A 22,072-nucleotide genomic window follows, 5' to 3' on the forward strand; every position below is an offset into this window, starting at 1 on the left:
AATTGAATTCTTTGTTCGATGCAGTAAATATTCTGATGCAATAAATCGTCAATATATAAAGGTGTGTTTATTATCTCTTAATCTAAATTTGGTTAGTCTATATGTCTTAGTTTGCACCCAAAGATGAAAAATACTGGGTTGTTTGTTTCATCTGTGGAACACAAAAGAAGACTTAAAAAAAACTTTAAAAAAAAGAAAAGACAATGCATCTGTATGCGCCATATTTGAATGCATGTGAATTGTATTGCCCTGTTGTGAAAGGCAATGTTTTCAGCAGATTCATATGGACCAGTTTTGTGTTTTTAGTCCATTTTGGAGCTTGACAGCTCCAGTCCCCATCTACTTCCATTGTATGGATAGGAGCTGCGTGAACATTCTTAAGAATATCTATTTTTGTGTTCCCTATAATGAAAGAAAGTCATACGGGTTTAGATACTTTCATTAATTCATTCTTTCATATAGAACAGACCGTTTGTTATGGCTCAGAGATGCATTGGTTAAAAACTCGCTGCAGCGCGAGCAGCCACGCCTCTCCCCTCCCGGTGCTCTACGCTCCGGAACGATAGTTGTCTGAATTGAAGGGATTTCTTTTTGTTAAAGGGATTGTTGAGGAAAAACAGTCTAATGGGTGAGAGGAAAAGAATGTGACAAGCGCAGTTAGTGTGTGTGTGTGTGTGTGTGTGTGTGTGCCCAGCAGTGCCGCTCGCGCTGCTGCACCTGTCCCTCTCTGTCTCGCGCGCCCAAACTCGGCAGGCAGCTCGCGCGGAGGGCGGGCGTTATCCAGTCCGCGGCGCACAACACGGTCAGCCTGAACATGACTTCGTCCTACAATCTGGATTTTCTACCCGATATGATGGTGGAGGGACGATTGTTGAGCGCCGGAGAGAGGATGTAAGCGTTTAGCTGTTTATCTCTTTGCTTCTTCAGCTCTCTCTTCTGTCATCTTGTTCGGCGCGAGCGTGTTGACAAATAGGGCACGCGGTAGTGTGTTTGCGCCTCGCGCTGTGTTATCAGCGATCAGATAACGGGGCTGATGGTGCTAATGTTTTTTTTTTTTTTTTTTTGCTTTTAACTGCATTCATTGTGCCAGTGCTCAAACGCATCGGGGAAATAAACACGTTGGATTGAGTGCTCCGTTATCGGACAGTCCGAATCGTCTCAGAGTTTTGTTATGTTACGTAGACTGATTTGCAGTGCATGAGTGAAATTGTAGCAATGAATATTCTGTGTAACTCCTTGCGAGAATATGTAGTTATATGTAACGGTCCACTGCATGATATCACATCTGATTATTAGAATTAGAATAGTGCATGCATTAGGCTAAAGAACTTGGGTTACTTTGATACTCGGTACACTGAGCATTTGTGGCTTTGGGGTGAACTCAATTATAGGACAATTTCAGTTGATTTGCTTTGTCATTTAAGACTCATTCATATTTTATCAAAATCAACATTAGGCTACTGAAACGCGTCTGTTGCACGTGCACGCGCATCCACAATGGATTTGATGTTGTTGTGTGATATAGCCTATGGGGTTCAAAAGTAGGCTATGGGAACATTAACCCTTCGATGACTGGTGTCCTAGACATTTTTAACCATTCAGGGTGTGATGTTACATCCAAACCCTTTGACACTTTCCCAACCACTGACCAAAAAAAAAAAAAAAAAAAAAGAAACTATACTATAGTAGATGACAAAGGAAGAGACATATTCTGTTCTAATGGACATATGCATCTTTTATCTGATATTATCAGATATATAATTTTAGTGGAAAATATTGTGTATGGTAGGCCTATTAATTTGTTTAAAGGAAACATTTGTAGTCTATAGTTTTTACCGCCTTTATAATTTAATACTTCACGCATCAGAGCGTTAAATAGCAGAAGAATTGCTTTAAATTGAACGCATATGATCCGCAGCGCAGTGTCAGCTCGTGCATGAGCAAGAGACATGTGACTGAAATGGCTCGAGCTCAGTGTTGAAAACATGCGCCGCTCCGTCTCTGTTTTTAAACCATCGGAATGCGCAATGACTGACTCCCCTTCTCTTTCCCCCCTCTGTCTCTCTCTCTCTCTATCTGGGTTGTTTCAAATTTGATTTGTTACGTGGCATGTGTTGCCGAAATCAGTTTAGAGCGCGCGCAGGACACGTAATTCACTTAAAGTGCAGTGTTGCGGGGCGCGAGGGATAGTTTGATGCAGCGCGAGCACTTCACAGACGCTGCCGCTGTCCCACTTACGTCCGCTCGTCTTTTTCCTAACGGTTGATGAGCGCTTGTTTTGTGGTGAGAATTTCGCCGCGTTCCCTCTTTTTCTCTCCTTTTTACTCCACAGTTTCCTTCCTATTCACATCTTCCAGCTATTTACAGTTGATATAGTGTGTGACAGTCTGTTATTTGTTTATATCTTTCGGGGGAAAAATTGGAAACAGAACCGAACGTGCTCATAAGTTCGCCAAGTTAAAGAAAATGCCCTCGAAATTACAAATAATTCACGAAGAGACTAAATAATGACTTCACTCTCCTCTAAATATGCCAAAATATGTACTTTGGAGTTTGGGGTGGGGGTCAGTTTGTTGTAATTATCTTAATTTAAAGACAAAATGAAACCAATATTGATCCATTTACTTTCAACGTTCTTAGTCTTATTGTGAAACATTTCCTGTTATTTTAAAGGGAGGGGAAGTAAAAAAATGTGATAACTGGTTGCCAGGTCTGTGCAATAAAAGTAGCCCAATGGCCCGTCAGAAGTAGCCCAATGTGATTTTCTCCGTCTAAATTCTAAATTTGTACTAAAAATTCTGGTTTTAGACTTATAATTTGTGACTGGTATTTTGTTTTGCTCTATCTTCTGCGCTTCCGTGTTCATCAATATGTCAGAGGTCACTCTTCGTCCAGTAGCCAGTGATTATAGTCTATAAAGTTATATGGATATTTTTCTTACAAAACCCCCAAAATCCCCCTGGAGCCGTATACTTTTATGATAGATGGATGCACTTTTTTGGGGGCTTTAAAATCCCAGTTACCATTCACTCCTCCCATTTAAAGCAGAGCCAGGATATTTTTTAATATAACTCCGATTGTGTTTGGCTGAAAGAAGAAAGTCATATACACCTAGGATGGCTTGAGGGCGAGTAAATTGTGGGATAATTTTCATTTTTGGATGAACTAACCCTTTAATGACGCTACAAGCTCCACCCCAAATACTGCATGCCTGGTGAGGCTGCTGGGGGTTCTCAACCAGGGGGGTCGGGCCCAATAAGTCTTAAAATGATTTAAATTGAGTTAAATTAACAATTTTAATTAAAATGCTAAAAACAAAACTAAAAATAAAGATGTACAACATTAAACTGGCATCAAATTTTTGACATCATTTTTTTTATTACAACAAAAGTACATCATCGTACATCAGCTTCCTATATCCAAGAATATGTCTTTGGACAAAAGGTGGCCTTGGGGTCAAAATAAGTTGAGAACCAGTAATTTAGTTCATTGTATTTAATATAGCTGTGCTTTACCAGAAGTGGTTGCTGAAAGTCTTGCCCTATGCCTCATCTCTTTTTTCCTTCTGTTATGATGAATAAAAAGTGAAGAGGTCTTGTTATTTTTTCCAGTTATACCATGTGATTGCTATCTAAATGTCTTTAAAAGTTTGTTCTGTCTCCTATGAATTTTTCTCTTTGTGTACAGGCCTTTCTGTTGTGTTCAGCCTCCCAGGTTTATTCTTTTGTATTCTTGCTCCCCCCATATGCCTCTTTTCTCACATCAAGACTTGTAGGTGAATTCGCTGATAGGTGAGTTCACCATAAGCATGGACTTGCACTTCTGTGACAAGGTGTTGCTATCAGTCTCCCATTACACACACTCGTAAAAAGGTGGACGGGCAGCATCCAGCTGGCCCGTGTTCCAGCGAGTGAATACTTGCTAATCTCTCTCTTCACTACGTGATAAGCCGCTCACCTCTCTGCCAGAGAAACATTACACACACACGCACTCGAGTGAGAATATAAAACACCTGTCCTTTAAATCCCCAACCGCTCAGTCTACATTTCTGCCTGTCGTAAGCCACTTCAGCTGCCAACTTTGTTGTTGATTCTGGATTCTGGCTTTTTGCTTTGCAGTAAAGTGAAGTCATTTGACAGGCTAACTTAATTTTAGATCTGAGAACTCTCCAGCAGTCCTCCGGGACACAAAGAAGCTCTTATTGTGTGTGCGGGACGAGAGAGAGGGGATGATCAGTGTTCCAGTGTTGGGTTCACTGAACTTGTTTTCCATCCCACCAGAGGTTGTGTTGGAGGATCGGTGGGAGGGGATGTTGGCGATATGGAGGAATATTCTTTTGCAAATATGATGCAAATTGAAGCAAATTTCTGAAAAGAACTCGAACTTGCTCATGCAAAACTCACCTCCACAACTTTATATTGCACAATAGCAATTTTATACCACACAATTGACTATTTATTATTTTAATCTTTATCTTACAATTGCTTTTTTTTGGCAGAAACAGGCTTCCATATAGGCTTTTCCAAGAATGAAAAAGAAAATACACAAATAAGCAAAAAAACAAGTCTGTCAAGTTAATGTAAGTTATAATTTAGGTTTTTTTTTTATTTTAGGTTTTTTTATGTGGGAAAATTACATCGCTAGTAGTTGATTTGATTTATGAAACGCATAAGTTGTTTGGCAAGATTGAGTTTGTTTTTTTAATTTAGTTTTTTTTTTCCCTACTTCAGCAGAACTTTCCACAATAATGTTCACAGACACAAACTTTGGGAAGTATGTACCCTTTGACCCATGACCTGTTTAAATGGTTCCTCACATCTGCTGTTAACATAGAGCATGAGACATAAACTGAAGGGAAGGAATACAGGAAAGAGAGAGGGAGGGTAGAGATGCCTTCAGCGCTTACAGAGAGCAGCTTCATTCCTGAAATTGCTGGAAGATAAAGGAATGATTAACGAGTGTGAGGAGCTGTGGCACACAATCGGCCAACCTTAAAGTCATCATGTAATCAAAATTGACCCTGTTTACATTCTTAATACACGTTCCTGGTCTTATTGTGCACGATTCACCGGTGCATGTTATTAATACATTTGTCTATATTAATAACTTCTTCCTTAAATGGCTGATGTCCCAGTCAAATCCACCTCAAAAGTGGATGCCAGTAGCATTGTTAGGCAGGGAGTAGCCCTGCGTGTCCAGAAAGTCAATGCGTGTGTATACGTTGAAAGGATTTCACAGAGACTGACTTTTTCGAACTCAAGGCCAATGTTTTCCTTTCAGTACTGTAAAGTTGCAATGTGTTTCACGGTCAGATGTTCATTTGTATGGGCGAGAGGTACTACATCCCTCATGCCTCCATTTTGCCGGCCCATACGTGTGAAAGTGAAGGACAAAGACATTATAGCCGTATCATCGAATCCGCTTGTCGGAGACAGTGTTATCAGCAGTATTAACTGATAACTGAAAACACGAAAAGCCTGGAAATTCCGTCAATTGCGGGGAAACGTTTTCTCACAAATGACGGACATTTCCGTCAATGGCGAGAGTTAACAAAACTTAAAGTTAATGTTATTGCATTTCTATTTATTTTGCTATTCAATACATGGTTATGTAGGCTAGTTGTATTTTTACTTTGCTTTTTAAGACCTGATTAGGACAGATCTGCAACCCACCAGCACTTATTTAGAGGACTAATTATTGTGTCTGCATTTGCTGCCTACCTTGTTGCTATACCTTATTTCTCTCGTTTATTCAGTGTTTTCATCTTAAGCACACTCCACACTCTGATTTTACTGAGAGACAAGCATCACATCTCTCTTTCTGTGTATGGTCACGCATGTACTCGTTGATGATGGCTTTCACTCGCTGAAAAGCTGACTGCAGTCAAGGCAGAAGTGTTTGTCTAAGAGTTCTTTGATGAACAACATTCTCCCCTGTGGCCTTGGAACCATAGAAATCTGTCGCTTCCTAACACACTCTCTCTCACACACACACACACACAAAATGGAAACAGACGTGTTTATTGGCCTTTCAAAAAAAGATTTCTTTCTTTCTTTCAGTTGCTTTAGAGACCTGAATTTTTTTTTTTTTTTTTTTGGTCAATTCAATTTCAGTCGTTCTGCCGAGTCAGTTCAAATCTCTGCTATTTGATCATGTACTGTAGTCTGCATTTTTGCTTTTATAAGCAGAAAGTTCTGACTTTGATATTGAAATATTATTGAATTACATTTATTACAATTATTTCTTAAAATAATAATGCATGCATAATCCAGTCTTTTCAATAGGAATCCGCATGATAGTGAATGTCATACAAGTGAACGAGATTTATGTGTGAGTGGTGCTTCATCGCTGTAATAAGCATGAACAGACATGAGCGATGCCTTAAACATGCGCTTGCTTAGTCTAAATTGCTAGAGGGTGTTGTTAGGCATTACACAAAGGGGTAAAATCATTTCTGATTTATTTCATACATACTTATTATTTTAAATGGGAAATGTATAGCAAATACTTTCAAGCACTGTTAGTGTTACAGTCGATAAATCAAAGATTCAGAACGCATTACTTATTTAATGTTGATTTGGCGGCTCAAATGATAACAATTTGGACTTGCTTGTGTGCGCTGATTTCTTTTGCATTGAATTGTTCTTTTGTTTTCCCTCTCGATTGTTCTCTTTCCCAATTTCCCCCCTCCTCTTTCTCTCTGTTAGTGATGTGAGATCCCTGTCCAATATTTATTCACTCCATCTGCGTGGCTGCATTTGCCAAAGTCAAGGCTTACCTCAATGAGTCTCCACGGACCGTTTCCCTCTGTCTTTCCCTGCCTTTCCCTCTCTTTCTTTTTCTTGCTCATTCTGCCGCTTCATTCCCTTTGTCTTTTTCTGTCCTCACTTACTCTCTAACGTTCCATAATTTCTGCATCCTCTCTCTGCTTCCTTTCATACCCATGTTGTCATGTCTTCTCTCTCTCTCTCTCTCTCTCTCTCTCTCTCTCTCGTGCTCTCTCTCTCTCAAATGTTTTACTTGTTTGATTGGGCTCTTCAGAAGGAGAGCTCATTATTTGCAGCTAGAGGGAGCGGAATGCGGGATTATGGGAAACATTTGAGGACTTATTTCTGCTGCCTGTTTAAAAGGCAGCCATCACTGCGCTAAAAGTCACACAAATACATTTACACACACACACAGACAAGTACTCAACTACCTGGCAGCCCTCAGCAAAAGCCTTCCAGCTCGACTCTTGTGTTCTAACACACTAATCCACGCCTCACACCTGTGTGTTAATGTGCGTGGGTTTGTTGGTGTCCAATCCCTGTATGTGGATTTGTCCTGTTTCTCATCAATAGTATGCTAATAGCCTAGACGGCACACCCAGATGGAACACAAGAACTTCAATCTGGCTGGCTTTACACAGTTTTACGAAGTCTGAACGCACAGTTTTGGGACACTTCGTTGGCCAATGTCGGGCCGTTGTTCAGCATCTGTCGGCCCTTTTTTTGCAGTATTTTCTGCACCGTTGGCAGTAGTTGTACCAACGGCTTTTCGGCCGATTGAGGATGTTCAATGAGATCACTCTGATTGGCTGTTCAGCTTAGCAGAGCAGTGTACAAAAAATAGAATGGAAGTGGCAAAAGCAAGCAAACGACAAAGTCAAGAGGGCACTCATGCTGCTTTGTTTTTTTTATTTGTATATCTACAGTCCTATCTCTTCCGGTGAATGATGAATACAGACTAGTGCCACCTACTGGTATGGAGAGTTTTTCCTGTTATTCCGGCACAGTTGAACATACTAGTTGGCTGCAGTTTTTGCGGTGTGTTCAAGCACAACCTTTTGGTCTTGGTTTGATTTTGTCTACGCTGGTTCTGTGATGACGGTTTAGTATGCCTGGGCCTTTAGTTGGAATGATTCAAACTGGAGTCTTTTTGAAGAATTTGTAAGAACCTACTTATATGAGTCACTTGTTTGTGAATTGGGCTACACTGGTTGCTGCGCAACATGACAAAAGAGCAGTACTGTTGAGATTTCCCTGTAGATGAGGATACCTAGCAAGACACTGTATAAAGCAGGGGTGTCCAATCCTGCTCCTGGAGGGCCAATGTCCTGCAGAGTTTAGATCCAGCCTGCTTCAACACACCTGCCTCTAGTGATCCTGAAGACCTTTATTAGCTGGTTCAGGTGTTTAATTGGGGTTGGAGCAGGAAAGTGGCCCACCAGGAGCAGGATTGGACACTCTAGGCATGAATGGAAAGCTATGGTGTGCAAGTAACATTAAAGAGTGTGGTTAGTCACTTTGCAAGTCAATCAGTAGGCCTCTTTTAGTGCCTGGTTAGAATAAGTCCGGTAGCTCAATTCCAATTCTTGCCGTGTGAGACTTCTATGCTAATGAAGCTCAATATTCATGTATCGCTTTTCAAGTCCCATCACTGGGACCTCCAGCACGCCTTTGCACTTCCCCATAACCACATCAGGCCATCAACCTTGGCTGCCGCAAAGCCCCCGTACCCTTCAGCCAGCCTCCCAGATGGGCAAACAGCCCCACGGGGCTCCGTGCCAGGAGATGCCATGGGCACAGCAGCAGATCTCTGAGCTGGCATTGGAGACATTCCTAACTTCTTTTTGGACAGTTACGGTACTGACTCCAAAACTCAACCGAGTGTAGCAGTGTGTGACACGGATCCCACCTTGCGCTTGCTTCCACTGCGTCTCTCTCTGTTACTCTTACCCTGAAGAAACTAGGCCACTGCATACGAAGAGACTTTTGGGAGAGCGCTGTCACGGCCAACCTTGACTCTGACCGGAAAATACATTCTGATGTGAAGGAGGAAAAATACAAGATCTACAGAAGTGTTCACGCCTGCATTTCTTCCCTTTTGCTCCCATTCTCTCATCAAACAGATCGGTTATATAAGAATGCAGGAGTGTTTGCTGCGGGGACTATGATGATAGAGTAATGAGAGAAAGATGAATGTGTGTGTTACACCGGGTTATAGAATTTGGTGTGTGTGTGGAGGTTCAGTTAAAGTTTGTGCAAGTAGGCCTGACTGTTTTATTGCAACGCTTGATCTACTGCGAGCTCGCAGGCCTCTCTATGCTGTTAAGGGCAAAATGGAGTGATTCTGTCTGTGCCTACCCTCAGGCTGTGTCTGAGTGAATGTGTGTTCACTATATACCGCTGCCCTCTGAAAACAGACTCACTGGATATGTTCTGAATGGCGTTCTACCATACTACTCCGGCTGCTTTTGCAGTATGCATGCAATATGCGGATGACCTGCTGCATTTGCTGAAATGTCCAGATATGACAGCACTCTGTGTGGAATACAGTATTTCACAATGCATTGTGCTTAACTTAACCTTCCATTTTGATGCAGATTCAACGCACTGTGGAATCCTATATGGAGAATTTGGTATCGAATTTAAAAATGTTAGCAAGAAGTGGGCAATACACGATATATTACAATATACTTAAATTGGTTTGATGATAATTTTGTGATTGAAATTACTATAACTAAAAATAACTAATCAAAAAAGTATATTTCAATTAATTTAAAGGGATAGTTCACCCAAAAATGAAAATGCTGTCCTCATTTACTCACCCTCATGTTGTTCCAAACCTGTATGACTTTCTTTCTTCTGCTGAACACAAAAGAAGATATTTTGAAGAAAGTCGGTAACCAAACGACTGATGGACCCCATTGACTTCCATAGTAGAAAAAAAAAAATACTATGGAAGTCAATGGGGACCAGCAACTGTTTAATTACCAACCATGGAACAACATGAGGGTGAGTATATGATGACAGCATTTTCATTTTTGGGTGAACTATCCCTTTAATATCTGACGAAGTTATTATATAATGCAAGCTTTTTTGTTTTTATTTGAAGAAAAGCTAGAATCTATGGAAGCTTGTTTCCGCCACTGAATAATAAATAAATAATAATAATTGCGACTTTTTATCTCACAATTCTGACTTTTTTTCTCACAATTGCGATATATCAAGTCAGAATTGTGACTTTTTTTTCTCAGAATTGCGAGATATGAAGTCAGAATTGAGAGAAATAAAGTCGCAATTCTGAGAAATAAAGTCGCAATTGCGGGATATAAAGTCGCAATTGCGGGATATAAAGTCACAATTCTGAGAAATAAAGTCGCAATTGCGGGATATAAAGTCGCAATTGCGAGATATAAAGTCGCAATTCTGAGAAATAAAGACGCAATTGGGAGATATAAAGTCAGAATTGCACGATATAAAGTCGCAATTGCGTGTTATAAAGTCAGAATTGTGAGATATAAACTATTCTGTGGTAAAAAAAAAAAAACATTTTTTTTTCCTTAGAATTGGACTTTATATCTCACAATTGTGAGTTATAAAGTCAGAATTGCGTGATATAAAGTCGCAATCGCGAGAAAAAAAGTCAGAATTCTGACTTTATAACACGCAATTCTGACTTTATATCTCGCAATTCTGACTTTATAACACGCAATTCTGACTTTATAACACGCAATTGCGACTTTATTTCACGCAATTCTGACTTTAGATCTCGCAATTCTGAGAAATAAAGTCAGAATTGCGAGATGTAAACTCGCAATTGTGAGATAAAAAGTCGCAATTATCTTTTAAAATGTTTTATTCTGTGGCGGAAACAAGCTTCCATAAGAATCAGACAAACAGCACAATTGTTTTAAAATGACATTTATTACATATAAACCTTCTTTTTAAATGCTTTAACTACACTTTGTACAATGAACAACCATACCCAGCTTGTTTAATTTTCACACACTTGCTTAGTTTCCAGACAGACATCGCTGAAAGTAATGATAACATACAGTGCAGTAAGTGAGTCAAGATGTTGATTCTTATTGATTTAGTGAGTTCATTCAGTGAAGGATTTATCAGACTGACATTAGTTTGTGAGTTTGATTTTTGTCTCATTATTTGATCAGGCTGTCCAAATTTAAGACAATTTTACACAGAGTAAACAAGCATGCATTTAACAGTACTTTGGATTTCACAGTGTCTTTAACAAGAGAGAAAGAGTACAAGACAAATAACAGATTTTTCAGAATCGGCATAATCAACATGGCCAAACTGGCAATTTGGTTTGTACCCCATTTATTTCTTTTGTCATTTGTCTTTCCAATTTTCTTTCTCTCCAGGATAATGATGTAAGTAAGAGACTTGAACACACACACACACACACACACACACACACACACACACACACACACACACACACACACACACACACACACACACACACACACACAGCTGGATAATAGCACTGCATTCACATTTAAATGGAGGATCCCTCATTGTTCTGCTATGCTTGCCACTGATTGGCTGAGATCACCATGTGTTGCTGCTTAACCAATCAGTGTGCAGCATTCATTCTTCCTTGTGATCCACGCCCATGAACAGAGACAAATTGATGTGTATGAAAGGGATCGTACGCACCAGAAAAGCTGAGCCAGTTTCACTTGGACGCGAGTGAGTGAGATTACACGGCTAACATCTGCTGGTGGTTAGGGCTGAAGTTGATTATGTAATGCGCTCAGGGACTGCACGTCGTGGGTTCGTTTTCCAGCAAAGCTGAAAAAAAGAAAAAGAAACTCAGAACGTTGAGATCCCTTAAGGCATATCATATCACCCCTAAACTGCCATTGTTTTATTTTCATAACCAGTTTTGCAGAAAGCGTTCTCTGATAGCTTTGTGCGGAGGAATATTCATAGGAACTCTACGGAGATGGAGATTAAGGTGGAGGTAATATCACAGCAATTAGCAGAACATCTGTAGATGTAGCATAATGCTCTAGTCGATTTCTGGCATTACAGTACATACAGCTAATAAATGGACCAGAGATGTCAGCAAAAGCCATGCTGTCATGATGACAGACCCAACTGACTGACATGCATAACCATCCAGAGTCCCAGAACTGGACGTATGACATGTACACACATTGGATCTGATTTCCTGTATAGTGCTAAATGTCACCAACTATCATGTGATACACATCCTAATGCATCACTATATTATAATTGGAACACAATTGTCGCTGCTCAAACATTTAATGCTATGATTAATTAAACAATTGAAGGTCAAATGTAATGAAATGGTACCCCTTAAAGAAAGCCTATCAATAAGACAGATTGAAATACTGGTAAAAATGTGAGGTGTAACACTTTGCTTGAATGTTGCCAATATGTTCAATGTGGCAGTAACCATGTTTCCATTCATTAGACAGCTTATTTCTTTATTAAATGTGCTATAGGAAATTATATAAATAAAAAGGCATGTTGACACATTTCAAAAAAGAAAAAAAAAGTCATATAATTTCAACTTAAGTTAATTTAATTTAAATTATAATTTAATTTAATTCATAATAATGCATATACATTTACAAATAGTAAAATATAACATTAAATATATCATTTAATTACATTAAAATAAAAACTAACTAAAAATATATTGTATAATGTGTGTATATCTCCACAGCCTACATATAACACATTATTGGATCAGAGAGGTCATCGAGAGCCACGCTGGCACAGTGACGTGTCATTGTGTTGTTGTTTCACTGACCCGTCAACTAAACAACACATAGAACTGAACCACAGATCAGGACATATGACACATACTCACATCAGAGGCAGTTTCCTGCATTTAACTGAAGCACCAGACCAGTGAATAATGCAGCTGAGGTGGATATTGTGCTGGTAGGGGCAGTTAGAGAATATATGCGGCTGTGGACTGATATGACTAAAGCTATGATAATGCTTCACAGTGCAGAGTGGCTGAAGTGTGTGTGGGTATTTTGATCGAGAGTGCCGCGCTTGTAGATTTAGTTACTCTAGTAGATGTGGTTGCCTCTCCATGGGGAATCATGACACATTCCTGTCTGGCTGTTTATGTTGATCGATGTCTGCATCACACACACACACACACACTCATTCTCACACTGTTACTCTAGGAAATTGTTTTGCTCTTTCATAGCTCAGGGGACTTAAGTTATATCAGTTTTATTTAAGTATCAACTTTGTCTAATTTTCCTCCTAAAATGCCTCAGGAAAAATAAGAATAGATACAAATGAGACAATTGTTGACACTGTAGGAGAATACAGCTTGAAGAATTAATGTGAATAACCCAGATAATGCGATGATACATTTTTGAGTTTATATTAAGATCTTCAAGTTTTGATGGCAGATCTTGGTGTCTTGGCGAATCTGAACAGTTTGAGACATTTGACACGCAACAGTATCCAACATATTTGAACTCTTCAGCAGAGAAATGTGTGTGTGAGTGAGTCGTGTGTGTATTGACTCCTTTTCACTTCATTAGTGGTATAGTTAATCAATGCACTCCATTGTTGTTCCACCATTAAGGCTTGACTGGGTCAGCCCAGGGGATGCATAAAGAGAAAGAGGACTGGATGTGACCTAAAAACACTTCTTCCCTTCTGAAGCACAAACACATCAGCTCACTTTTGCCTCCATGTGATTTCAGCGTCATTCAGACCCAGAGTGCAATGCATCTACCTTGAGCCGCTGTCAACAAGCTTGTAATTACTTGAGCTGCATAAAATTACTTTTTAAGGCCTGTTCACACCAAGGACTATAACAATAATGATAATTATAACTATAAAGTTTTAGTATTTATTCTACTTCTGTGAAATTATGGAAGTCCACACCACAGCTATAACGTAACAGGAACGATATCGCTGGAATCTCTTTCAGAAGGATTTTATTTTCTAGCTGGTGAACGTTAAAAATATTGATGATTGGAATCCACCCGGCTTTAAAGAGCTAGACCATTTGAAGCAGTACCATTTTTTTTTGTAATAACAGAAATAAATATGAAATTAAATTACATTAAAGTATTAAATGAAAAATGTCCAAAACTTAAAAAAAAAAAAAAAATTAAAGCTAAATAGAAATATATAAATATAATAATGAATGTGACATATTTATAATATAATAATTCTAAATAATTAATAATGACAAAAGCACAAAATTACTTAAACTTAGGCTAAAGTAAAATTACAATGAAAACCTAAAATATACAAATAAATAAATAATATGATAGTATATAAATACTAGTTAAATATCACTGCATGCTTACAATAAGCAAATGCCAATGTAGTTATCTTCATTGTTAACGTTCTTGGTGTAACCGGCTTTTAGGCTAAATACAGTTATAATCCCGAAAAAAAAAAAAAAAAAGTTTATTTTGTGATACTGGCAGACTGACTGTACATTTATTTTATATCTCTTACTACTCAGCTAGTTTAATAAATAAAATAAAAAACATGAATGGACATGAAATACTGATTTATGTGACATCATGTGTGAAGAAAGGGCTTACGGAGTGAAACAACTGACATAGCATGGCAAGTTGAAAAAATAGTTGCCTAGAGACAACGGTCAAGTATACGGTTTAGCAAGGCCTAAACAGACAATAAAGACAAACAATTTCACCAAGAAGCATCTTTGACCGTTCATCTCAGGGGTGAAATACCATAGTCTACTATTATTTTTATATAAAGCCAAAGAAATGTGTGTGTTCTGCTGTGTAGATTTAATTCCGGCACCTTGCTGACTGATTCACTGGCAGCCATGAGGACAAATGCACTACAGAAGAAAGAGAGGCACCGAGTGAATAGAAAGATCTGGAAGAGTCAAGGATAAAAATGGGGTGAAGGATGCTATTGAGAGAGAGAGAGAGAGAAAGCTAGCCTGTGTAATGTGTGAGTTTGCCTGTAGAGAGAGAGAGTAAATGGCACTGTTCAGTGTGCGGTTACACAGAGACCCGTTCATTTAACTCACCACCTCTCCTGACTGATTATACCACTCCAGCAGCCTGCTCACTCACTCCCTTTATCTTTATCTTCAGCTCTCTCCATGTCTTCCTGTTTGTCTCTGTCCAGACACTAGCTCAAAAACCTAGTTCCCTGCCTACCTAGACAGCTTTTTAAGCTATCATAGGATCAGTATAAAAGCAAAAGTCTGTTCCATTAGACTCATTTATAAGAATATCAAGCTATTAGCTTAGCAACATGCTAACACAATATTTTTATTTGAAGCAACTGTCAAAGCTCTCATGCATTTCATGTGTAATGCTATTTGCAGGAATATATTTATTCCTCATTAAAATAGTCTATTTTACCCACTGTTCATGTTTGTTAGAGTATCAAGCTATTAGCTTAGCAACATGCTAACGTCATATTTCACATAACACTCTAGTTGCATCAATTGTGATTCAAGGCTCTTGTGCATTCCATGTGTAAAGCGCTATTTGAAGGAATGTATGATAAACCCCCTTGATTATAATAATGTTTTTTTTTTTTCATTCAAAAGGACATTTTTCGAATGAATAGTTTTCACCCCTTTTATTATATATGTTATATAAAAGTTGTGATGCCTGAATTCACTTTAATATTTATTTTATTTCACAAAATTCAAAATTTAAAATGATTGTTTTTTTTAGTTTTTAGTATTGATTGATGGATTGACAAAATAGTAAAAAAAAAAAAAAAAAAAAAAAAATATATATATATATATATATATATATATCTCCGCCATTAATCGGCAATAACATGAAAATAATTACCAGCTGGAATTTTTATTTCGGTGTATATCTGAGTCATTGTTAATATGGAGTTTTGCAAATAAGTCACTTAAGGTTCCATTTCAGTTAGGTTGCTCCCTTACAAGGCAGTTGCCTATGTAGGTACTAGACATAGAGACGTCTCTGCAACTGAGCTGACCAGGTTTTCTCTGGTCTTTCTTAATTTTGAGACTGGTCGGGTATGTGTTATTATTGTACATATCTCGAATGATACCTCATTGCTGTGTTTGCCGTTTTAAAGTCTTGCTGAATCACGTGTGACCTCTTTAATGAGTGTGTGTATAGCGCTCTTATGATGTAGCATCCAGCGGTGCTTTTTCTGAGTTTTATATGATATAAAGGAGTGTTGCTCTCTCTCTGTGTGTGAGTGTGTGTGTGTGTGTGTGTGTGTGTGTGTGTGTGTGTGTTGTCGCTCAGTCCCCCAGTGAGTTGATAGCTTATTCCTTGCTGTTATAATTGCCGACTCTTCTTTAATGCAGGGTAATTTGTGTGGCTTGATTAATGTTGAAGCCATGTTTAAAAAGTGTCAAATTTACACTTCAAAATGTCACATCAACTCTCACTCAAATACCCCCCCACACACACACATTCATAAAAAAAAATGGCTTGTCATTGTCCATAATTTCTATGTCAAATATGATGTTGTCCAGATTCGGGTGTCGCATGAGTTGCAGGAAAATCTTTACACTGTTTTTCATCAGATCATCAGTTTGCCTAGTTTTGAAAGCAGTGATGTCATGCTTTGCTGAGATTGGCAGTACTGCAGTTGTGGTTAATTGTAATGTTTTAAGGAAGAAAGCTTTTTCACAGCTGCGGGTGTTAGTTTGCATGCTCTCAAATTGCCGTTTTGTTTATGGAACTGTCAGAAATGAAATGATTCTGCTTTCCGATTCCACATAATCAGTCCTATTAAAGATTATTTTAGTACTTTTCCAGCACACAGTATTTCTTTCTCACCACATTCAGTTCATACTGTAAACTTGTAATGTTATTATATTATAAGTATAGTATTTATTCATATTTTTGCTTTTTACTTTATATGTACTGTTTTTATGTTATTTCTTTTTTATTTCTTTTTTTTATTTTAGTACTTCAAGTTGCAAAGGTAACATTTCAAATTTTTGGTTAGGTTTTTATCTAATATTTATATTTTAATTGATTTTTAATACAGATTTATTTGGAAACTTTTTTAACATCACTGACTAAATATGTATTTATATTACTCAGTGGAACAAATCAAACATTAAAGGGTTGTTATCAGAACCAAATCATTTGCTTCCAATGTTTTAAAAATACAAAAAACAATGAAATCTTGATTCCCAACCATAGATTTTAAAATCCAAAAACTTTCACTCTGACTTGTTTGTCTTTTGTCCATTTGTGTTAAATCCGGTCACCTGTCAGTCAGACTACCTCTTTCTTTCTCACTGAATACATCAATATAGTGGAACACTGAACATAATTGAACATTGTTTTTAATGGACATGCTTCTCTCAGGTATAGAGTAAAATGAATAACCCTTCTATTGTAAAGCAGAACTCTATAATCGTATAGTGTAACCTATCTCCTGGGCACGAGTTGTGCTTAAGTCAAGCCCCCTGTTGAGTGGCAGTTTTAGGACGCTGACCTTTTGCATGAACACACACTCACATAAACTCCCATACATGTATGCAGTCCAGCTGGTTTTTGACCTTTCTACATACTCACACACATAGACAGTAAAAGGAATGGACGGCCCCCCAGCTCTCTGTCAGATTCTGTGCGTGTACATTTGTGCACTTGTGCGTCCTCATTTAGTCACGTAAACATCTCCCAGTAAATGCGAGTTTTCACACAAGCTACGTCCTACTTTTCAAACCTAGTGAGTCGCCTACCTAGCAGTATTTTAAAGGGATAGTACACCCAAAAAGTTAAATACTGTTGTTACTTCTCCTTATGTCATTCTGAACCTCTACGCATTTATTTCTTCTGCGGACAATATTTTAAAGAATGTCCTTGCTTTTCTTTTCCAAACAGTGAAAGTGAATGGGGTCCAAAACAACGTTGAACTCCATTGACTTTCATTGTATGGACAAAAAGAAAAAAACAATGGTCTTTGGTGGTGGTGGACGAACACGGTCACCCTTGAATGAATTTGTGGGTACGGATTGAAAAACCGATGGTATGGTTTACAAATCTGAGCGCACGGATTGGAAATTTGTGGGTACGGTTCATTAATCTGTTGGCTTCCCGCACTGTGCATTTCAGTCCCTCATGAGATTCCCCTATGAGGTTTTTCAACACTGTTGGCAGTAGACAGGCTTTAGCTGTTGCTATAGCATAACCCGTTCTGTTTTTACACATGTACACACACACATAGAGAACCCAGATATTTGAGAAGGTCGCTAATTGAATGGAGACACTTAGCATTATTCAATTTAAAGGGTGACGGAACACATCTGTTGTCATGGTGCTGGTCCCCATGCAGTTACCCATGGAAACTACACGGGAATGCAAACACACATGTTGAGCAAATGTTCTTAACCCTGAAGATCTGTGGTGTTTAGAACAGTCTTGCGCATTCTGGCTTAATCACTTCGTCAATCTCTGTCCCACTCTCTTTTTCTTCTTTGTCTCTGGCCTTCTTCACTGATCTGAAAGTCAAAGCTAATGTACTCTACTGGAGCTCTCTTTGTCTCAGATTGTAGATGCTTCTGTCATTCTGAGCTAAGGTTGAGACGCTCGGGGGAAATGTAGCTATTGATTGACGGCGGTGTGAAGTTCAGGGCGGAGGTCAATTTAATGTGGCAGAATTCAGGGAGGAGATGGATAGATCGATGCTCAATGCTGATTGGCTAGAGAGAACAGACAGGCTCATTGGTGTTGGATGATCACAGGTAGCATGCTTCTTATAAAGAGGCTTGTCTGATCTATTACATTATAGTATATATATATATATATATATATATATATATATATATACCTGAATGTTATAAATGCCTCATTCATTCATTCATTCATTCATTCATTCATTCATTCATATATATATATATATATATATATATATATATATATATATATATATATATATATATATATATATATATATATATACAGAAAAAAACTGTAATATTGTGAAATTTTATTAATTTAAAATAATGATTTTCTATTTTAATACACTTTCAAATGTAATTTATTCCTATGATGGCAAAGCTGAATTTTCAGCATCATTACTTCAGTCTTCAGTGTCACATGATCCTTCAGAAATCATTCTAATATGGTGATTTGATACTCAATTATTATCAATGTTGGAAACAGTTGTGCTGCTTAATATTGTTTTTGGAACTTGTGATAAATGTTTCAGGATTCATTGATGAATAAAAAGTTAAAAAGAACAGAATCTATTCAAAATAGAAATCTTTTCTAACAATATGAATCTTTACTATCATTTTTTATCAATTTAACACATCCTTGCTGAATAAAAGTATTAAATTATTTAAAAAAAAAGAAAGAAAGAAAAAATACTGACCCCAAACGGTAGTGTACATTGTTAGAAAAAAATTATATTTTAAATAAATGCTGTTTTTTTTTGTTTTGTTTTTTTACTTTTTATACATCAAATAATCCTGAAAAAAGTATCACAGGTTATAAAAAATATATATTAAGCAGCACAACTGTTTCCAACATTGATAATAAATCAGCATATAGAATGATTTCTGAAGTATCATGTGACACGGAAGACTGTAATAATATTTCCACAATATTACAGTTTTTTTTTTTTTTATCATATAAATGCAGCCTTTGTGAGCATAAGAGACTTAAGGAAAAGTAATTTTTCCAAACTTTTGCCTGGTGTATATATACAGTATATATATATATATATATATATATATATATATATATATTTTTTTTTTTTTTATTTTTTTTTTTTATTTATTTGCCAATATATCAGTAATTAATTATGCCTTATGCTATAATTATTGCAATGTGTCATATTGTTGCAAATGCTATTTTATGTTACCTTTAAGGTAAATTGCAAACCAAAATTATGTGTTGTTTTTTTCCAAATACACAAAAGTAAGATAGCAGCTTCCCACAAGAGAGAGAATGACATTTTTACATAAAGCCTATGGCGAGATTGTGAGTTACCTACTTTTCACAAAGTGCTCTAGTCGATCCCATTGATCCCTCTATGCACCTCGGCACCGCTCCATCCCAATCACTACATCTTTTCCCACGCTCATCCACTCTCTAACACGCATCTGCCAAGAAAGACGTGTGTTTTTAGCCCTCTTTCAGTCCCATCTGTCCTGGGCTCGTACACATCTGCTTTTCTTCTGGGTCTTTTGTTTGTCTTTCTGACCTGACGTGCATGTGCGTGCGTTCGTTTGATGGTTAATAATTGCCTGCAGCCCTTTTGAATTGAGACCTCATTAATCGGGACCTGTCTTCAACGGACACGAGTGCCGAAACGCCGCTTTGAGCCAGCTGCCGGAATTGTATTAACATGTACCTTTGTAATTCAGTAGTGTTTGGGAAAACAGTTTGATCCCAATCAGCACCGCCGTACAGGTGTCTGACCTTGAGCCCGGGGCCAAGATGCCGATTTATAGACCTTCAATTAGCACACAGCACGCTTAATTATGAGCACATTGAACGGGGCCAGAGAGCGCACCGCTACCAACACACACACAGAAATCTTTGCATGCTTCACTTTGATGTCGTATGCACTACAAGCACGAATAACCGTGAGATTTGTGGGGCACTCTGTGGAGAAATGATTCAGTCTAATAGAGACCTCTCTGTGGAGCACACGCATACAGTATGCACACACTGAATAAGGTTTATGAAACATTTAGCAGGAGAGAGCCGACAGGAACGGAGGTGCTGTGATCTGTCTGCTGGATTAATCCATGAATGCTTCTTCTCATCTTTCTTTTCTCCTCCTTTTTTTTTTTTTTTCTTCCTTTCATTCCTTGTTCCCTCCCGGCCCACTGCAGTGCCTTATATATAGCTCACTCTTGACTTCCACTAGACAACATGAAATCAAAATCAACCCTATTTGCTTCCTCAGTGAATGTTAAAATGCTTAATAATATTTCATTAAAATGTATTAGCTTATGTATTGTGTATTAGTAATAGTATAAACCAATAATACCCTGGAACAGTTCATAGATCCCAGTGGATAAAACAAAGTCACTAAAAAATTCATCACATTATGTAAGATTATGCCTTTTCACATATTTTTTTACTCCTCCTCGTCATTGTTCAGCAGTAATTCCTCTTTGTCTGATCATCCGTTTCTTCGAACAGCTCGGATTTTTTTTTTAATTCTGGAAGAATTATGTCAAATTCCAATGCTTGCGAAATTATATGTCTGTTTTTGTAATGAGTTTTTAATCGTAGCTTGATTCAGCATTATTGTGTGGACTCAGTTCAGGATGATTAATTAAACATAACCAGCTTAAAAGAGAAATTATAGAGTCTTGCCCCAGTTTTTGCTCAAATTTCAGAAAAATAAAAAGCGGTACATAAACACTGGTTTGTTTGTGAGATATAGTGCACGATATGTTTAGTCTGCTGATACTGCCTGTTGTTCGCTCTGTTAAAGAGATAATGGGATTATAATGGAATAGATTTCTATATTTAGACCATCCAGGTCCATATCACACACACTCGCATGCTAACACGTGCACACGCTCCGTCATCGGCTGTAATCTGCTGTCTGTGTTCAGCGCAGTCTCTGATGTTGAATTCTAATGTGGTTGTCTGAATTCTCAGAGCGAAAGATCAATGTGGCGTTTAGACGAGTGCGCAGTCTTTCTCCTCTCTTCCTTTCGAACGCGCTGGGCCATGGATAAAGCGAGACAAACACAACCGACATGCACCTGCACCACACACACTCTTATCACTATCTCAGATACAGCTACGGGCTCCAGTGCTCACAAAACTTGAGTGTCTGACCTTCTTATTTTTATCATTTAAAAATTCCAAGTAACTATTGCATGTGTTTGAACTAAGTACTAAGATCCAATTAAACCTGGTTCATTTCATGCACCGGCTACTTTACATAGTATCATAGATTCTAAGTAATTGTTTCTGGTCACATTTTTCTTTTTTTCTTCAGTGGCTATATTTTTTTAACGTTTTATTTATCGGCTACGTAAGCATCGGTGCTTATTATATCACTGGTGGAGAGATAGGAGATGTACTGTGTGTGTGTGTGTGTGTGTGTGTGCTTGGTTCCCCTCTGACATATTGTCAGCATATGGTGCTTTTCGGCTATGGCCTCTGAAGCCAAATGTTCAGAGCGCTTTCATTCTCTTTGGGTCATAGCATTGTGTGTGTGTGTGTGTGTGATGCTGCAGTCCTCGCCGGAGTAATTTGGCCAGCTCATGCTCACCAGAGCTCAATCCCGTCAAGCTCGCTTACCGCTGTTTATTTTATTACTCGCATGTTTTCTTTTCTTTTCGCCCT

General features: G+C 38.0%; 1 protein-coding gene across 50 annotated transcripts in view; it reads left to right on the top strand.

Annotated features, from left to right (window-relative positions):
- Window positions 1-22,072, top strand: part of celf2 (cugbp, Elav-like family member 2) — a 145,519-nt gene that overhangs the window by 61,526 nt on the left and 61,921 nt on the right. For 8 of the 50 annotated variants that reach the window (XM_079868363.1, XM_079868365.1, XM_079868370.1 and 5 more), the window contains exon 1: window positions 555-891. The exons of the other annotated variants lie outside the window; for them this stretch is intronic. In XM_079868363.1, the coding sequence (XP_079724489.1) occupies window positions 815-891 (77 nt within the window). In that variant the 5' untranslated portion in view covers window positions 555-814. Of the gene's footprint in view, window positions 1-554; window positions 892-22,072 lie in introns of those variants that run through there. 50 annotated transcript variants of the gene reach the window in all.

This window comes from Squalius cephalus, assembly GCF_949319135.1.
Source record: "Squalius cephalus genome assembly, chromosome: 4".
Lineage (NCBI taxonomy): Eukaryota > Metazoa > Chordata > Actinopteri > Cypriniformes > Leuciscidae > Squalius > Squalius cephalus.